Source organism: Planococcus citri, chromosome 2 (assembly GCF_950023065.1).
Source record: "Planococcus citri chromosome 2, ihPlaCitr1.1, whole genome shotgun sequence".
Taxonomy (NCBI): domain Eukaryota; kingdom Metazoa; phylum Arthropoda; class Insecta; order Hemiptera; family Pseudococcidae; genus Planococcus; species Planococcus citri.
In genome coordinates, this window is record NC_088678.1 from 1755603 (window position 1) to 1773503 (window position 17901).

Genomic DNA, 17901 nt, shown 5'->3' on the forward strand with positions numbered 1-17901 from the left:
AAGTATAATTCAATAAATTCATCAGAATGAAATTGTTCGTAGTTGATGTGAATCTATGAATAAAGTGCGTTGATTTTGAATTGAAATTTCCCTGTAACCTGGGTACTTTGTAACCTACGTATGTATCTCTGTAACACGTTCAGAAAATGATATGGCCTGGTAGGTAGGTAGGTAGGTAGGTACTCGTAATTATTCGATCGTGAATGCAAGAAATATATGATCTTAGGTTTGACGCATGGCAACTGTTTTTGTCATTCACAGCAATCAAGACACAATTTTTCCTAAACCTGCAATGTTGTTGCGCGTAATTCATGTTCAGTTGAAACTCATACCCATATGCTAGGTTTGCCAAATTTATGTGCCTACTTATTCATTTACTTACTAGAAATTCGCACCTGTTCATTACTGTCGTATACTTTTTCATGAAGAAGGCCAGGAGGTGACCTTCAAATTGAAAAAAAAAGAATATCTGGACGCACGTTTTATTCGTTGTACAAAAGTATTTGGAGCCTATGTGAAATCGTGAAGAATAAAATTATCTGAGTCACTTTTTTGAATTCTGATAAAATCATTCTCTTCAAACATGAAGTTGATCGCATTCGCATTCATTTTAATTAATTGTGTTTATGGAGTAAGCTTTATTGTTTTGTTTCCTTTCAGACCATAGTATAAGCAACGTATCGTGGACGAAATAATTTTGCCAAGTTTGTAAATTAAGTACCTACTTATATGCTATATATGCTGAATCATTCGTAATTTTTAGATCACATCAGCGAAACTTCCACTCAATACAAACCTAAAGAATGCAAACACCGACGACGTCGTAATCGATAATTTCAATACGGAGTCTTTGAATACTCGAGACATCGACCCCAACTATGGCTATGGATCTTACGTACCAGCAGATTATGGAAATCTTAGTTTCGTCTCGAACTGGGTAGATAACATTTCAAGAATGCTACAACCAGATACCAGCTATTACAATCCGCCTGCGTACTACCCCTATCCAACTGATTATAATCAAGGACAGTGGTCCGCTCAGCCTTGGTCTTATGACTGGAGTCAATACACCACTAATTCTCATCCGAACCAAAATTTCTATCAGAACGCCGTTGACGTTTCCCATCAAGTTCCGGGTACTTACAATCCGAATTATTACGCTGACCAATATCAGTATCAACAACCAGGATTAACTAAGAAAATTTCAACCGTGTTTAATACTGGCGATTCGCAAGAAATTAAACATAAGCTGATAATATCTCCGGAATATCCAGATGGTACAGGATACATATCGGTTAAACCTTCGGGAGGTAATAATATTTCAGGCAGTTCGTCGAAAGACGGAAAAGTTTATTATAGATTTTAATAAGTATGTCAACTTGTCAAATTTGTTATTCTTTTTTTTTTTATTATTTCGTAGGTAGGTATAGATTAGCTAGATAGGTTAGGTACATTTACGTTGCTACGTTAAGTTATTAAATATTTATTGATTTATTGCGAATAGTTGACTATCGTTTGAGACGAAATCGATTTCTTCATCGAAAATTTTATTTTCTTATTCAAATTTCTTGATGGATTCCCATGATGGTCAGTTCAGATATCTGTACAGAAATGTTGAAATAGGTAAGTACTTAATACAGAACTCTTAGGTACCTCACAAGGAATATCTCAACCGGCGCAAAAAGTTTTGAATCTTCAAACAATGAACCGATAAAGGGCTCTAAAAAAAAACCACCAGCTAGAGTTTCACTGGCTAAAATTCATTTTTCAATTTTAGGTGAATTTTTGAAAATTCAAATGGTAAAAAATCAGAAAAAATTTGACTGGTGATATATTTTCCTATATTCTTTCCACCCAGCGTTATCAGCCGGTTCAAAAAATTGCCTGCCAGTTGAGAAACGTTTGTAAGTAGGAAAAATAAAAACTCACCAATACGAAAGGTGCTGTGTTCAAAACACTTATGCAAGCTTCAGCAATATTTTTCGGCTCTACTACTTCAGTAGGCTTAATTGGTACATCTCTTTTAATATCTGTCAATGGTGTAATTACATGACCCGGACTAATACTCTACGAATTCAAAAAAACAATCAACCCTCTATAAAGTATTCGAGCAAACAGATTTACCAACAATAGTAAGTAATATTATCATACCTACCTACGTCTACCTATAGGTATTTTTAAAAGAGATATGCATAATTTAATTCTAAAATGATAAGTGCCCATCCAGAAGTGTGAAATAAATACGATTTTTGGTTTATCTGAAGCACCCATAATTAATTCGATAATGAGAGCTGATGAGCCGTATACAATTCTCAAATATTGTACTTTGCTCCCGAATGCGTCTCCCTTTTATGAAAAAATACGAGTAACGAAATACGATAGTAATTCGAGCAAAAAGTTAAATCTGTTACCGATTAGGTATAATTGTGAAACTGGTTGCGTGTTCGTACAGTTGCAGGAAATATAGTTACGTTGTCCAATGAGATATTTCACGGCGATAATTCAAACATTTTTTTCAATCAAAAGTAAACAGTCAAAACATAAAATCTTCGTAGGTATTCAGTACTCCAAACTTGCAAAATTCGTTGTTCAAGATTTAAAATAGGTTCGTCGCCCATCAGGTTATAATTTTACTTAATTAAAATCAAGAATATTCATTCGTGAAATAAATAATACGATATTTTTGAATTTTTGAAAACCAACCTCATTTTTCTATACCTGTAAAATTATAAACGTAGATATCTTATAGAATTTTTTACTCACTGTGCATTTAATTTTTAAATTTCGTTTCGCAATTTCCTGCCTTAATCCTTCTGTGACTGCGGTGACCCCATATTTTGATGCCGCATATATCATTGTCAAACTAATTTCGGGTCTCAATCTAACATGATGACCGTTAATACTGAAAAAACATTATTTGACGGTCTCATTATACATATTTCGAATCGAAGAACACATGAAAATATACATTTTATCTTAGGTAGGTACCTATTTATGTTAATTAGATGGCCATCGACTTGATTTTTAATCATTATTTTCATAGCTTCTTGGCAGCAGAGCAATAAGCCTTTGAAATTTACATCCATCGTTTTGGTTATCTCCTCATCGCTGACATCTGAATATTTAAACTTGATTAAATTAAAATGTTCAAAAAAGGATCCAATTCACATCGAAGTCCCTGTGAGCTGTACTTATTCCATTGTACCTACCTAATAAAGTTTTTCTGATCAGTATCCCCGCGCTATTAACAAGAATTGCTATTGAACCTACTTCGGTATCAATCCAATGGAAAACATCTTTAATTTCAGATATTCGAGTTACGTCGCATTTTTTATAAAGAAATCTTCCTTTCAATTTTTTCTGCGTCAAGTTGTTGGATTGTGCCTAGAATAAATCATCGATTATGTAAGGAAATAATTATTCAGGAGTTGATGGTCTAATGATTAAGTTAGTAGCATTCAGGTTTGTAGTCTGCGGTACCTATAAGTATATTTCCAGGATAGGAGGAACCAGTAAACGGATTTCAAAAGGATAAGAGTTTATTACCTAGTTTAATTAATTTTAACTGTTTGAGGATACGTGCTGTATAATTTTTAATGATAGGTATTCCAAAAAGTAGGTAAACTACTTGGCGAAGAAGAGATGATTTCATCTATTGCGACAGCTACAACAAGCCTGTTAGATTACCTAATAGAGTGTTATGTTTTACATTTTAAAGTTATCAATAAATAAATGAACAGAATTTTAGTATACTTGCAGTTTTTTTTCATCCAAATCCAATCCCACAACACAAATATCATACGCCAACAATTCTTTGACCACGGCTGCCCCAATGCCTGATCCAGCTCCAGTAATCACTGCGACTTTTTTGAAAAATCGTTCCATATTTACGTTAGAGTATTACATTAATGAAACAGATACCCGATGAAACTACATGCGTAGGTACATAATTATTCTCGTACGATCAAGTTATCGTGTTCTAATCTCAAATTATTCGTATGTAGGTAGGTACTTGAAGATAAATGACGCGGATAATAAAATTAAAACGTCACCATTTAGGTACATTAAATTTTTTCTTCATTTAATGCTCATGTAGATACTTAGGTATTTTCAAATTTCAATGTTGATAAGTCAGTACCTACGCCTATTTAAACGAATCATAAATTCATCCTTTCAAATAAGCACCGATAAAGCAGCGTGTAATCAAACCCTAGGAAATTGGACTTTGTCACTGGAAAAGATAATTCCCAGAGTTGTAGCTATCCAATCGCATTTTTGGACCATTTTCGGACAGTTCTTCGAATATTTGGAGCCCAAAAGTACCTCATAGGTCCTATGACTTTTCAACACTTGATATATCCCGAGAATTTCAATTACCTATTTTACAGTTTTAGGCGCATTTTTTTCATTTTTATGTTGGTGAAATATGCCAAAACTCATAGTTTTGAGAATTGAACTATTTTGACCCCTGATGGGATCCGTAGTTTTACAATTGGGTAATTATAAATTTGGTGCTGAACTACCCTAGGGGGTTCATTATTTTCGGAAAAAGTCGGGTCCAATCGATTACTACACAGTGCACACTCGTGATGAGGTTTCGTAGTGAAATGCTTTTCGTAGCTGTGAAAGTTTAATGTACCTATGCGAGGACTTCGCCTTATCAAAATACACTTTTCTCTTTTATTGTTCTTCTCAATGGCAAAAACTTTTTAACGCGCACTTCCTCAGCATTACTCCTAAAACTTTGTCCATGAATTATTGTTAAAAGCCCTTCAAAAATACTAATTACTAGAGACTAAGGATACTTTTCGGCATCGTGTGCTGTCGAGTGCTTTCGGCTACGCTCGTTTGACTTTATTCTTTGTAATGATTCAAGTTCCCTGTTCCTGTTGATGAGATTTTTAATATTTTAATTTTAATTAAAAATTAATTATAATATTCGAATATTATATTGTCTTTTACGTATTCTTCATTGTATTTCTTGTAGAATGCAATTTTTTGTTGCTCAATAATATACTTTGGGTTAAATACCTTGTGAGCAGTTGGAAATCTGATAAGATTTTTTCGATTTTGACTTTGACTGATGTGATATCAATCTTCTTTTGAAAAACTTCCAAGTTCCAAATGTTTGTACAACAACATCACTTCTGTTAAAGTTTTACATTTTCTTCAAATTGAATTCAAAAGTGTCTATAGACTAGTATCATCACAGCTGTTTTTTCTTTATATTTGCCATTTGGTAATGTTCGGATCGGAAACGAAGTTGTCTAACAAGAGTACAAGACTGTCGACGAAATTATGAAACAGATTAAAATTCAAAAGAAACAGGACTAACACGAGTTTTATCATTAAAATACGTACAATATTCGTATGAAATAATGATTATGAAAAAGAAAGATTTGAACAAAAAGGAAACAGGAGTTTCATCTTTGCTAAGGAGAATATTTTAGTGATGCGGAAAATCGATGTGACTATCGATACTATCGATAGTAATGCCTATCGATAGCGAAAAAAATCGATAGTTTTGAACTTTTTGATCTATCGATGCTATCGATAGTGGTCTCCAGAAAATCGATTCCTAAAATTTTCCCGTTTTTCGCTGCTTTTTCCCTTTTTTGAAGCATAAGTTGAGAAATTTGAGTTTCTTCTCTAGTCCGATTTGCAGAAAAACATTGGATTTTAGGTTCAAAAAACAATCGATAGACTATCGATAGTATCGATAGTCCAGCGCCGGCTATCGATGCCTATCGATAGTCCAAAAAAACGATAGTGAAAATATCGATTGTTCAAAAATATCGATTTTCCGCATCACTAGAATATTTCATTTTCATGGAGACAAGTCAAACGAGCGTAGCCGAAAGCACTCGACAGCACACGATGCCGAAAAGTATCCTTAGTCTCTAGTAACTAGGTTTGTTCGTTTTTAACCAGGTTTCTTACCCGGGTAAGGTTAAATCCAGAGACCTGTTATAGGTCTTTGGTTAAATCAGGGGTAAAAAGTGGAGAGCGGAGTAAGGAGAGTAAGGAAAGTGTAGACCCGGTTAGACCGAGTAATAAAAACGAACAAACGAATTAGTTTCAAAAATAGAGAAAAAGTGTGTGGCCCCTAGGTAAATACTTGCAACTTTGTTGCAAGTTGCAAATTACAGGTTGCACTAAAGTAATCTAAACGACATTCCTCAGTCTGATACGTAATATTAAGATGAAAGTACAAAAGTAATAAAATATTAAGTAAGTAGCTTAAAGCTTACATAACTACATAAGTAATAAATAATTATTTAAAAAAAAAAAAAAAAAATGTGACCAACCATTAGGTATAGTTTGAAAACTGTTCGTAGAATGCGCTCAAACCGTTGTTTAGTACTACCTAGTGATAATGTTATCAAACATGCCAGAAACCGCGTAAAAAAGTAACAAAATTCAATAATTTATTCATTATTATTATTTAGTAATTTTGTCAGTATTTAAAAAAATCTAATTAGCGAAATATTCCTCATCCATGTTCAAGGAACACTACAGTCAATAACACGATGGACGATAATACCGAATCCACTATTCCTGCCGAATCACAAATTTCAACTCCAACCGCTGCCATAGATTTGGAGAATAATCCAGCGGATCAATCAACTTCGACGATGGATGATGCTGATATTACATCGGGTACGAATTTACATAACATTTCTGCTTCTGATGCCGAAGATGAACAATCTATTCAGCAACGTTTGAGTGAAACCGAAGAAAACCACTCGGCCATGGATTCAGTCAACGATGAAATACCAAACGAAACACTTCTAGAGACCGATACGACAGAATTAGAAGAAGCTGCGGATTCTGTTCTCGATACAATTGATTCGATAAATGATTCAAATCTCAATGATACTGTAACCGAGTCTACCAAGCAAACTAGATCCGATCAAAAAACTGAAAAAATTTCTCAATTTCCTCTCGGTAGAGTAAGAGATATAATGAAAGCAGATCCCGATATTAAAATAGTTAGCGGTGAATGCGTATTTCTTGTCGCCAAAGCTACGGTTTGTATTTAAGTGTAACGATGTAACGACGAACTTGTGAATTTCATTTTTAATATTTAATAATGGATTTTGTTTACAGGAAATGTTTCTTCAACGACTGGGCAGAGAAATTCACACTATTACGTTGAGAAATAAAAAGAAAACGTTACAGAAAAAGGATCTGGATGCTGTTATCTCGGAGAATGTTGCTTTTGAATTTTTGGAAGGAGCTTTGAATTGAAATTCGTTCGTTTATCTAGTATTTTCTATTTTAATTTACCAAAATTTTATGTGATAATTTATGTGGGACGATTCGTTCATAATAAATAAGTAATTCCATTTTTAAATAACCATTTTAATCAATAACGTTATTCTTACAGGTTTATTTTACAATGACGATCTACTTATTCAATTTATAAATACCTTACTCGTAAGAAATAGGCAATTTCGCGATTTAAATTCCATTCCTCGGATCATATTTTTGGCGATGGCGTTAGAAAAACTTTACGTTGGTTAAATTATTATCATTTCAGTTCGTAAAAATATTGGAAACTCGAGTAATTACAAAAATATGGAATAAAATTGATTAAAAAAATTAAAAATTACAACTCAAGTATTCGGAAACAGAAAACCGAAGCAACAATAATAACTCATCTTATCCTTAACTTTTCTAATATACGGTTTCGAAGGCCTGGGGATTTCGATAGTAATATTTTCTTCGGAAAAATGTACGGTATTTTTACATCTTTCACGTTTTCTTATACGAATCGCATTTACACCGGGTTCGTCTTTTTCGTAACTTAAAGTTTTCTTGATAATGCCCCTCAATTTTCTCACCCCATCGCCCCGATTACCGTGACCAATTTCTGATATACTGATCATTACCTCTTGTACGAATTCTTCTACTTTACTATCTAATCTACGTCTAGCTTCGAAGCCATCGATCGAACCATGTTTTCTTCTTAAACTATCGACGCTCAAACTATCTAATTTTGAAGTATCAGTTGGTAAACTGGTAGACGAATTGTACTTTTTCCTTAAATTATCCACGTCTAAAATAATACTGTCGTTAATGATGAGGTGATCTTTCGAAATGTCGCAAGGTAAACTGAATTTTTTCGTCGTAGCCTTCATATCTGGTGAATTATTTGCGCTGAGTGATTGTTTCGAGGTAGTAATAACTGTATTATTGGGTAAGCTGAGTTTTTTATGCTCAACTTTTACTCGTACATCTGGAGAACAGTTGGTGGAAGTTGGATTGCATTCATCGGGTGTAGATTCTGAATTGAGCGAATTGGATTCATTTTTCGAATCGGTGTCTTGAACTAGATCGGGTAATTCGGTTTTCGTATCTTCATTTTCATCGAATTCCAATACTGTTTCTTCGCTATTAGCGTGAATTATTTTTTTCTTTCTGTACCGATGGCCGTATTTGATTTTTATCGGTTGTAGCGAATACTGATCTGGTAAATATAATACAAATTCGTTATTAGTCAAATTTATTTTAAAATGGACGAGTTCTAAAAACATAGAAAAGAAAAAAAAACAGGCCAACTTATACGTGGTTTTTGCGATGTAAAAAAAAAACACCCGTTTGTGTAGTTTGAAACCTATTTTAGTAATTTTCAGACTGATCACTTCAGTTTCATGGATGGGTATTTTGAAAAATTCAATTTTATTTCGTAATGCAGGCTAACAATAACTTTCAAAGCTGATTTCAATGAAAAACGAATTTTAATCCTTTCCTATGCATTTGGCCAAACAGCAGGGATTCGGAGGGAGGCGGGGAGAATAAATTGCGTGTTTGCAAACATTTTATAAAATAAATTTTAGTGAAAAGTTCCATTTCTTGTAATTCATTTTTTCATTTTTACAATCCTATACTCACCTTCTTTTCTCCTCTAAAGCCAGATAAGTATGTTTTTTTTTTTTCAAAAATTGAAGTTAGAAATGAATTGTTAACGAAACAGAATTTTTTCACAAGTTTTTTCAAAAGATTTCTCTTCCCTCTCAAAAAAAAATGATGGTTTCGTGTTTAAAAATAATGTTTATTTAAGTACGTATTGGAGAAATTTCTTCTAAAAAAAACTTTTTCACATAGAATTTTTCTAAAATAAAAAGTTTTTTTCGCAAACGAAAACTTCAAGGAGTTCTTATTTTTGAAGGTTGAGTTCAAAAACAAATTGTGTTTCGTGACATAATAGGTATTTTTAAAAAGAGGTTTGTTCTCCTATTTTTTTTCGAAAATTTTTTTCTATGAGACTTTTTTGAAGAAAGCAAAACTTAGTATAGCTTTTGTTCCATGAAATTTTAATTTCACCTTCAGAAATGAAGCTTCCTATTTTTTGTTCAAAAATTAAGTTTTTATTTGATTTTCAAAAATGAAGTTCACAAACTTTTTTATAAACTGGAGGCTCTCTGGAATACGCGGGCCTGGAACAAATGACACCATCCCCCCTTGTCAGTGGCACTGATAATTTATGATCGGTCAAGAAGGTCGCTATATAACATGCAATGACACATCTCTAGGTTTTGAAGTTCATTTCGATAAATTTTATGGCAGTTTTTGGGGAACTAGAATTTTCAAAAAATTTTCAGAGGCTCCAAAACAGCCTGAAACTTTCTGCAGTCAACTTAACATGTTGAAATTGGGGTATGAAAGTTGATTTTCGTTTCCCATCTTCATCGAATAAAATTTAGGGGGAATTTAAATTTCCAAAAATCTGATAAGAGGCTCCACAAAACTTCTCAAAGTGGTTCGAAACCGTTCCAATGGATTCTAGGAAGGGGTAGGGGTGATCGAGTTGATTTCTGTTGAAAAGAATTAAGAATGCTTCATTGCTCGCAAGAGAAACAAGGTCGAAATTAATTCAAAAATGACATCGAAAAAACAAACAAAAAACTGTAATTTCTTGTCTCATTTGGAACAGCGTTTTAGAATTTTTACAATTTTCAAAAATTCGCCAAAATTTAAAAATAAACTTTGGCTCTCGTAATTTTGGTTACGTGAGTTTTAGGATTTGCTATTTCAATCCAGATTGGTTTCGTTCAAGTCGGAGAAAGTTAGTTCAAAAGGTTCCTTTGTGAGAAAATTGATTGGATGTCAGATTTGGGGCATTTCGTTTGCCAAGGAACATGTCTTTTGCCTATATACTCGTATTTTCAGTTTTTCAAATTGTATATATATATTCTATTGATTTAGACAAAAGCCTCAAAAACCTGTAACTACCTACGTAGATACATATTTTTTTTTTTTTTTTTTTTGTTTGAGAATTTCAAAGTGTTATTTTTTTTACATCATTCCAATCTTTGAAATTCTAAAAATGATCAAAGTTTTGGGTTTAAAATTAGTAGAATACTCAGTGTGGATATACTTTTTAGACAAACCAAGTTTTTAAACTTGTCCTCGTGGATTTTTGCGTCTTCCTCAGCAGTTCTTAAATCCTAACTTCGTATTCATCTACATTTAAGAAGCTTAAAAATGCACGTAAGTAGAACTTGCTTTCTGCATTTCACTCGTATGGTAGCTTGGAATTATACACCTTTGAAAAAAAATACCTGTACGCTAAAAAGCCGGAGTTATTTGATAGTTATTAGACTGAAATTAGCAAATTTAATCCCAACGGAAAAATTAGCGTAGGTATTGAAATCAATATGTACGTTTGGTAAAAGGTACCTATTGTAAAACGGTTGGTAATACATATGCGTACGGCTTCCTCAAAAAAAGAAAATAAGTACGTAGTTGTAATTAGGAAATATATGAAAAAACGAAAGGAAAATCTGAAAAAAAACTATTACATCTCGTAAACAAATTACGAACAAGCATGTACGCAATTTTTTCCTATATTTCGAAATTTAAGTAACTCGTTGATTCGAGAATAAACCGAATTTTCTTCCTATTGATCCTGCGTATAGGCCGAGGTATAAATGGTCTTTTCCGGTAGGCCACATCAAATTTCTGATATACGAATAAAAACGATATAAGTTGATATGTAAATTAATCCTTGACTCGGTTTGATAAATTACTGTCCATAAATTAAGCACGTGAGAGGCGAGACTATCAAAAGATGTTTTTGAATTTCCGTATCAATTTAACAGTTATTTACCTATTTGGACTTGCTCGCTTATTCACGTGAAAAACACTTAGAGTAGGTACCTAATAACGACCTGTAATTTTATCAAAAAAAAAAAGAGGAAAACTCACACAAATTGAAAAAGTAGGTAAAGAGTATATGATTTATAGTTATGGTACTCACGTGTTTCATCATCATCGACGGTCTCATGTTGCGTAGTTGTTAACTGCATTGTGATTAAAGTTCATTAAACTTGGAATTTAATCGCGTAAATTCGGCTAATGAATCTACACCTACGTAAAACTGAATAACTACGGTACTGATATCATAAGTGTATCTCGCACAAGACGAAAACGAATATCATGTATCGGGCTTATGACCGTTCATATTGACCGTCACATACTGACACTGAAAAAAAAAGAAATCACTGTTAAGGATTCACTTGATGCAATTAAAAATGTCTGCTTCGCTTTCTGTCTGAGTATCTGCGAGCTTTTGAACAACTCGGCGCGTTTTAAAATACGTTATGCTACTTGTAGGTGCTATAAGTACTAAGAGTAGCCTATACCCAGACCTACGCATCAGACATCGCAGTCTCGTACTTTTTCGTCTCTATATTCTATTATACCTGTACGTTTGCCGCATTGTTTACACGTGCAATTTTTCAAATTCTATGAACACGCGAATTTGGTTCGCGTTTTCATAAAATATTTACAGAGGCATTTATTCGTGTATATTTTTAGGCGAGTCTAGGTATTATTTTGTTACGAAATACACCGTTTGTGTGTTGTTTTTGTGTACCTAATTTTTTGTTTGGGGGGGGAGGGGAGGGAATTATTTATAGAAGCTACATATTTTTGATTAGGCAGAGCTCAGGTAAATAAAAAGGGAGTTGACGTGATTGGTAGTAATGCATGCGTACTATAAACCATTAGGTTAGGTTAGGTTAGTTAATGAATGGCGATTTTTGAACGCAAAAAAACGCACTAGGTAAAACAATTGAGATGGTAAATATACTGTCGACTCTCCCCCCTCCCCCATCAAGAAATATTGGAATACTCTGATAAAACCATGGTGTTTACCGGCCAAAAAAAAATACAAAATCTCAAAAAATGTACAAAATTCGAAAAATTACCAAAATTCTTCAAAATTTACAAACTGTGTCCAAAATTAAAAATTGTTTTGTATGAATAAGAAAGATTGAAACTTCAACGAATTGAAAACATTTAAAATAATGTTGTACAAAAAAATTGCTAAAAGCTTGCGAAAAAAGTACGAAATTGAATTAGAGTTGATGTGTAAAATTTTGACTCCTCTCCTCCTATCCCTAAAAAAGTTGTGAAGTGTTTGCAGAATGCATTTTCATTGAAAAATCGAAGTGGTGAAGGTATTTTTGACATCCTCCTCCCTCCTAGAAATCTTAAAATATCCGAAGACATTGAAAAAAGCGAAAAATGTATACGTGTAAAATATTGACTCCTCCCCCCCCCCAGGCTAGAAGTGAAGAACTCGTCAAATGTTTGAGAAAATCCCTGCCAAAAGTACTGCTAAAGCCCTCCTTTTTCATTTTGTAATTTTGTTAGATACTTTGGATAATGTGGATTCCCACAGAGAGGACATTTTCGAAAAAAACGTGTTTTTCTCGCTCTAGCCCACATCCGAACCTGTTTTGGAAAAAATGATCTACATACTTAGTATATGAAATTTGGCGTCGCCCTGGGCTATTTTCATCAATATCCAATGCCACTTTAAGGATTTTACTCAACAACGGTTGAAAATTTGAAGCGAGCACTAGAGCCAAGACCTTTTAATTTTAACACAATCGAACTTCATTAAAAGTTTATGCCTTATAAAAACCATACCTATAACCAACGTTTTATTTAGGTAAGTACTAGGAAGTATGTAGGTACGGAATTTTTTTTTGGTGAATTTTCAAAGATGCAAAAAGCTGAAAAGTATCGCAAATTTTCAAAGTTTTCATCAACATTTTTAATTTCTCGCAAATTTTGAATTTTTTTAAATCAACTTTTTAATTTTCTTTCAAACGAAACGATGGGAATCTGCATAACTCAAGTGCAACTCTCTTAGCAGGGGTCATTCCACGTCAATTGGAGCAAGAAGTGGTAGGGGGGTTCGGCGATTTTTTTGAAATTTTTCCTGTGAAGAGACCATCCAAAGGGATGACCAATGGCGCAAATCGCAGCCGTCTAGCCCATTTTTAAAGGCAGCCAGGGGGTGTCAAAGTTTTCAGTGAACCTAAAATATCATCCATTTCAGCAGTGGATTACTTGATAACCGCGATACCTACCAAGATGGAACTTTTTACCATAGTTAGGGGTTTTGAAAGGCTTTTTGGTGATGTCATAAAAATCAGTGTTGCCACTTTTTTTCGTACGAAAAATTAGCTCAAAAAGTTTCGAAACGTAGTTTTCATATCGTTCCGACTCTCAAAAATTCTGAAAAAAATATATTATGGACGACTTTTCATGCTAAACAACATAATAAAAAATTAGGATAGTAACATCTTGCAAAGTCGATTTAAAAAAATTTAAAGTTTGCAAAAAAATGCGATTTTTTGATTTAAAACATGAAAAAAAGTTTTGATAGGTAAAGTTGACCCATTTGACCCCTATTTGTACGTATCCGTTGAAAAAGTTGAAAACCCCCTTTCACTCGATGAAATGAACTCCTCACAAGAAAATCAAAATTCGAAAAAATTCAATTTTCGATTTCAAGCATCAAAAAAAGTTCAAATTTATTCAGTTGTCTTATTTTGACCTCTTTCTGGCGTATTTCATGAAAAAGTTGTTAAAAATTACACTCACAACAAAAAAATAAAAATTCGTTAATTTTTTGAATCTTTTCGAATTTTGATTTTTTTTGTGAGGAGTTCATTTCATCGAGTGAAAGGGGTTTTTCAACTTGTACGAAAAAAAGTGGCAACACTGATTTTTATGATATCACCAAAAAGCCTTTCAAAATCCCTAACTATGGGAAAAGTTCCATTTTGGTAGGTATCGCGGTTACCGAGTAATCCAATGGATGATATTTCAAGTTCACTGAAAACTTTGACACCCCCTGGCTGCCTTTAAAAATTGGCTAGAGGGTTGCGATTTGCGCCATTGGTCATCCCTTCGGAAGGTCTCTTCACAGGAAAAATTTCAAAAAATCGCCGAACCCCTCTACCACTTCTTGGTCCAATTGACGCGGAATGACCCAGCAGTAAAACATCAACTTTGTTGAGATGAAAAAAAATTGAAAAAATTATTAGGTAGTCACTTTTAACCATGTTGAATCCCTATTTAGACTCCAAAAGCAATGCTGTAGATTAAATCGCAATATAATTTTGGAAAAACAATTCAGTTATGGCTGCAACGTTTTGATTTTTGAAGTATTTTTGAAATTTTTGCACTTGAAAAAAATTGAATAAATTTTGTAAAGAAATGAAAAAATCGGAAAAATGTTCATTTTTTTTTACAAATTAAAAAATGCTTTTATTTACGCGAATGAAAATTTAAAAGTTTTTGAACACCCTTATCAAAGATGGAACATATTGGTCTTTTGAGTATTTCAAATAGTTTTAGGTATTTGAATTGGATGGGGGTTACCGAGAGAGGATGGTCAGAGTATTTTTGAACTTGTTATACATCTTGGGTGAGTTTTTTCTATGCCCACTTGTGGTGGACCCAAATGCCCAAAAATTTGATTGAGAAAAGATGAGCGATGATGGTTGCTGATTGCTTTGCCTCGTTTTCTTTTAGGTCGGAAATAAGGTAGGTCGATTCCTGAAGATTGAGGTCAGAGAGTGATGAAATTTTATCAAAACTAGGTCAATATTTGGCGAATTAATCTAGAATTGAACATATTATACACGTTATCTTTTTCACTGCTTTATCACCATGCACTTGACCTGCTAATCGATTTTTGGAGTGTACGCTTATTTCATGGTATCGTATTCTGCAAAGAATATTGCCAAAAAGAGTCAACCACCCACATAAAGCTATGCCAGAATAAAAGGCAAACCAAAATTTATCAAATTTATAGAATGACTTTTAAAATTGACTACATTCGTGTGTAAAGAATATTAATAAGTATCTTCTTCGTAAACGTGTTTATTTTCTGAAACTTGAGTAGGTAAGCACGATTCTTATCTATTTAGCACATCCAAATTTACGTCAGAAGTTGAAATAATGTGATAACAACCGAGAAGTAGATTGGATATAAATGCAGTATCAAATTGTCTGTTTACAGTAGTTCAATTCGAGGGATTATAAATGTTTATGTCAGTCTTACTACAATTACGTTAGTAAATAATCAAAGTACGTCGAAAAAAAAAACCATAGGAAAATTTTAGCATGAAGAACTATTACGTTCCGAATGGGTGGGTACCTATTTATTGTGATAGGGATTCATCAAGTACCTATACCGCTTAAATAAAAACATTGATGGGGATGGTGCCTGAAAACCCTTTGTTGGTACCTATCTCTGCACGTGAACAATCCTATGAGCATGACTATACTTTGTAAATTCACCTCAGAAAATTGGCTTATAACTATATAGAAGATGGGGATAAAAAGAAAAAATCGAATTAATAGAATAAAGATTAATTACGCAATGGCATCTTGTTTCTGCATCGATAAACAGTCGTGAACCGTAATTACACATTAATTGCCACGAACCACTGTTTAGGTAGATACAATACAATAATAATACAAAATCTGACTGAAACAATTATCCACTTGCACTGAAACAAAGGTATAGGTAAGTACTAAGGTACTGAAAGTACTACTTGTATAGCACAAACCACGCCGTATCAACGCGAATGGGGGCAGCCTGATGCGGAATTATTTTCTGGTCTTTATGTGCGTATCACGAAATAAATACGAGATAATTTCAAATACCAGCGTCGTCGGTGATGATTGAGTCAAAAAAAAAAAGAAAATCAACAATGTCTGTTGATTAGTTTTTCCTTTCGATACAGCGCAGTATACTTAATTTGTGGTGTATTTTTTGTGCATATATATTTTATGTATATACAGGCGAATAAATTCTGAAACCAGACCTGTTAGTGGTTGCTTTTTGCCAAATACATACGAGCTCGCTTAACTTCATCGTAATCTCCTAATCAATGAAAATAAAACGTTTCGTTTTAATAAGGATGTGCTTATTATCGCGATAACTTTATTGTTTTTGCTTTTACACATTCGAAATGAGTACAAATGTCAAATGCCCGTTCACAATGTTTAGTCAGACCGAGCTATTTTACTTGTTTCTTAAATCGCATCTCATAAAAAATTTCAAATCATTTGTTTACATTCTTGGAATTTTTCTTATCATCGTGTTTCTTCGTTAGAATTTTACTTATTCGATTCAAGAAATTTTCGTGACCATGTTTTTGAGGGTGAGCCAAAGAAGAAAGAAGAGTATTTTTTAGCGGGCCAATCCATGCTAACTCGCAGAGATTTTTGCACTCGAGGTCGAAGATTTTCAAAATATTTTTCACGTCAATATCTAGACATCGATGGGGGATGAAAAATGACCTCAACTGAAGTTCTCCAAGTAAATTTGCAAAAGTGATAGGGGTGCTCAAAGTTTTTAGGAAAATAGGGATATGCATAGTAAAGTTTGAGCTAGGTTGGCTTAAGGGCATTCTGTAGGGTCGAACTGATTTTACCATTTTTTTTGAAATTCGCAATATTTAATGTTCACAAAATTGGCACCACTGCATTCCAAAATATCACCCCAGATTCAGAAATTTCATCTTACGATGTCTTGGATTTCAAAATAAAAAGTTTCAAAACACAAATTCACCCAAACATAATTGGTAATTTGCAAATTTTCAACCGTTCTGTAGAACACTAAAATAGGTCGACGCAGAATCTCAAATAAGTACGTAGATCTTTTGGAACTGGACCATTTTTCCATAACAGGTTTAATTATAGGAGCTACAGAGTGATAAAACCACAATTTTTTGGAAAGGGTCCTCTCTTTCAGGACCACATCAACACCCTTAAAAGATAATAATTTTTCTAGGTAAATTTCAACTCAAAATGGAGTCTCTCAAGAATTTGGTCACAGTCCTCTGACATTTTTTTTTCGCGATCCGCCCCACAAAAACATTACCCAACCTCTTTAATTTTGAATTTAGGGGGAAATAATTGAATGAACATTTTCTCAGCTTACTTACCAATTATTCCTGTGATTGAAAATTCGTTTAAACCCAAAGGCGCTTACTCCTTCAATACCCAGTTAGACAACTTGTTCATCTGATGAATGTTTTTCTATAAAGGTAAATCATTTCAAGTTTAGCTGATCACTGACATTCTGCATGTGGCAAATAAAGTATGCTCAAGTTCAACCATGACCATCACACCTACACAGTGCACAACCAAATTTTGAACTCCCAATTGCACTGAAAGCAACCACCAATATTTTTTCTATTTTTTTTTGTGTGTTTATAATTACTAGATTATGTCAAACATACTACTACACACACACGCACGTGTAAATACTCGATACGACGCGATGCCCGAGCATTGTCAGCATAATTTACATTTAATTCGAAATTCTCTGCAACTCTTCTCATTCCCAACTGCAACACGTGTACATCCAAGAGAAATCACACAGAGAGGTGAATTGACTGACATGTGTTAAACATATTATTATGAAAATTCTACTTCACCAGTCACCTCACACGAGTAGGAAACGAGTATTGCGCGTATTCAAATACACCATGGGTCTCTACATATAATTTGCCTTGAACGAAATTTCAACTCGAAGGGTGTCTCAATTTGCATAGAAATACCTCACATAGTAAA

At 33.6% G+C, this 17901-nt stretch overlaps 4 protein-coding genes across 5 annotated transcripts; 2 read left to right on the forward strand and 2 right to left on the reverse strand.

Moving 5' to 3' along the window:
- The first annotated feature begins 388 nt into the window (after positions 1-388).
- LOC135833941 (uncharacterized) lies at positions 389-1501 on the forward strand. Its single transcript, XM_065347772.1, has 2 exons — positions 389-631; positions 764-1501. Exons 1-2 carry the CDS (start codon positions 584-586, stop codon positions 1364-1366), a joined length of 651 nt encoding a protein of 216 aa, XP_065203844.1. The 5' UTR covers positions 389-583; the 3' UTR covers positions 1367-1501.
- On the reverse strand, positions 1334-3977 carry LOC135833939 (farnesol dehydrogenase-like). Its single transcript, XM_065347770.1, has 6 exons — positions 3754-3977; positions 3210-3384; positions 2989-3115; positions 2764-2902; positions 1930-2067; positions 1334-1601 (listed from the first exon to the last, which is right to left on the reverse strand). Exons 1-6 carry the CDS (start codon positions 3883-3885, stop codon positions 1560-1562), a joined length of 753 nt encoding a protein of 250 aa, XP_065203842.1. The 5' UTR covers positions 3886-3977; the 3' UTR covers positions 1334-1559.
- A 2283-nt stretch (positions 3978-6260) lies between these two features.
- LOC135833940 (DNA polymerase epsilon subunit 4-like) lies at positions 6261-7360 on the forward strand. The gene is made up of 3 exons (XM_065347771.1): positions 6261-6410; positions 6509-7031; positions 7111-7360. The coding sequence occupies exons 1-3, from the start codon at positions 6340-6342 to the stop codon at positions 7249-7251; spliced, it is 735 nt and encodes a 244-aa protein (XP_065203843.1). The 5' UTR covers positions 6261-6339; the 3' UTR covers positions 7252-7360.
- On the reverse strand, positions 7345-15960 carry LOC135833938 (uncharacterized). Of its 2 annotated transcripts, none has more exons than XM_065347769.1 (3): positions 15695-15960; positions 11267-11491; positions 7345-8468 (listed from the first exon to the last, which is right to left on the reverse strand). In XM_065347769.1, exons 2-3 carry the CDS (start codon positions 11291-11293, stop codon positions 7620-7622), a joined length of 876 nt encoding a protein of 291 aa, XP_065203841.1. In that variant the 5' UTR covers positions 11294-11491; positions 15695-15960; the 3' UTR covers positions 7345-7619. The 2 variants fall into 2 exon arrangements, with proteins under 2 accessions (XP_065203841.1, XP_065203840.1); XM_065347768.1 differs by having other exon boundaries at positions 7345-8473; positions 15695-15956.
- Positions 15961-17901: the final 1941 nt, after the last annotated feature.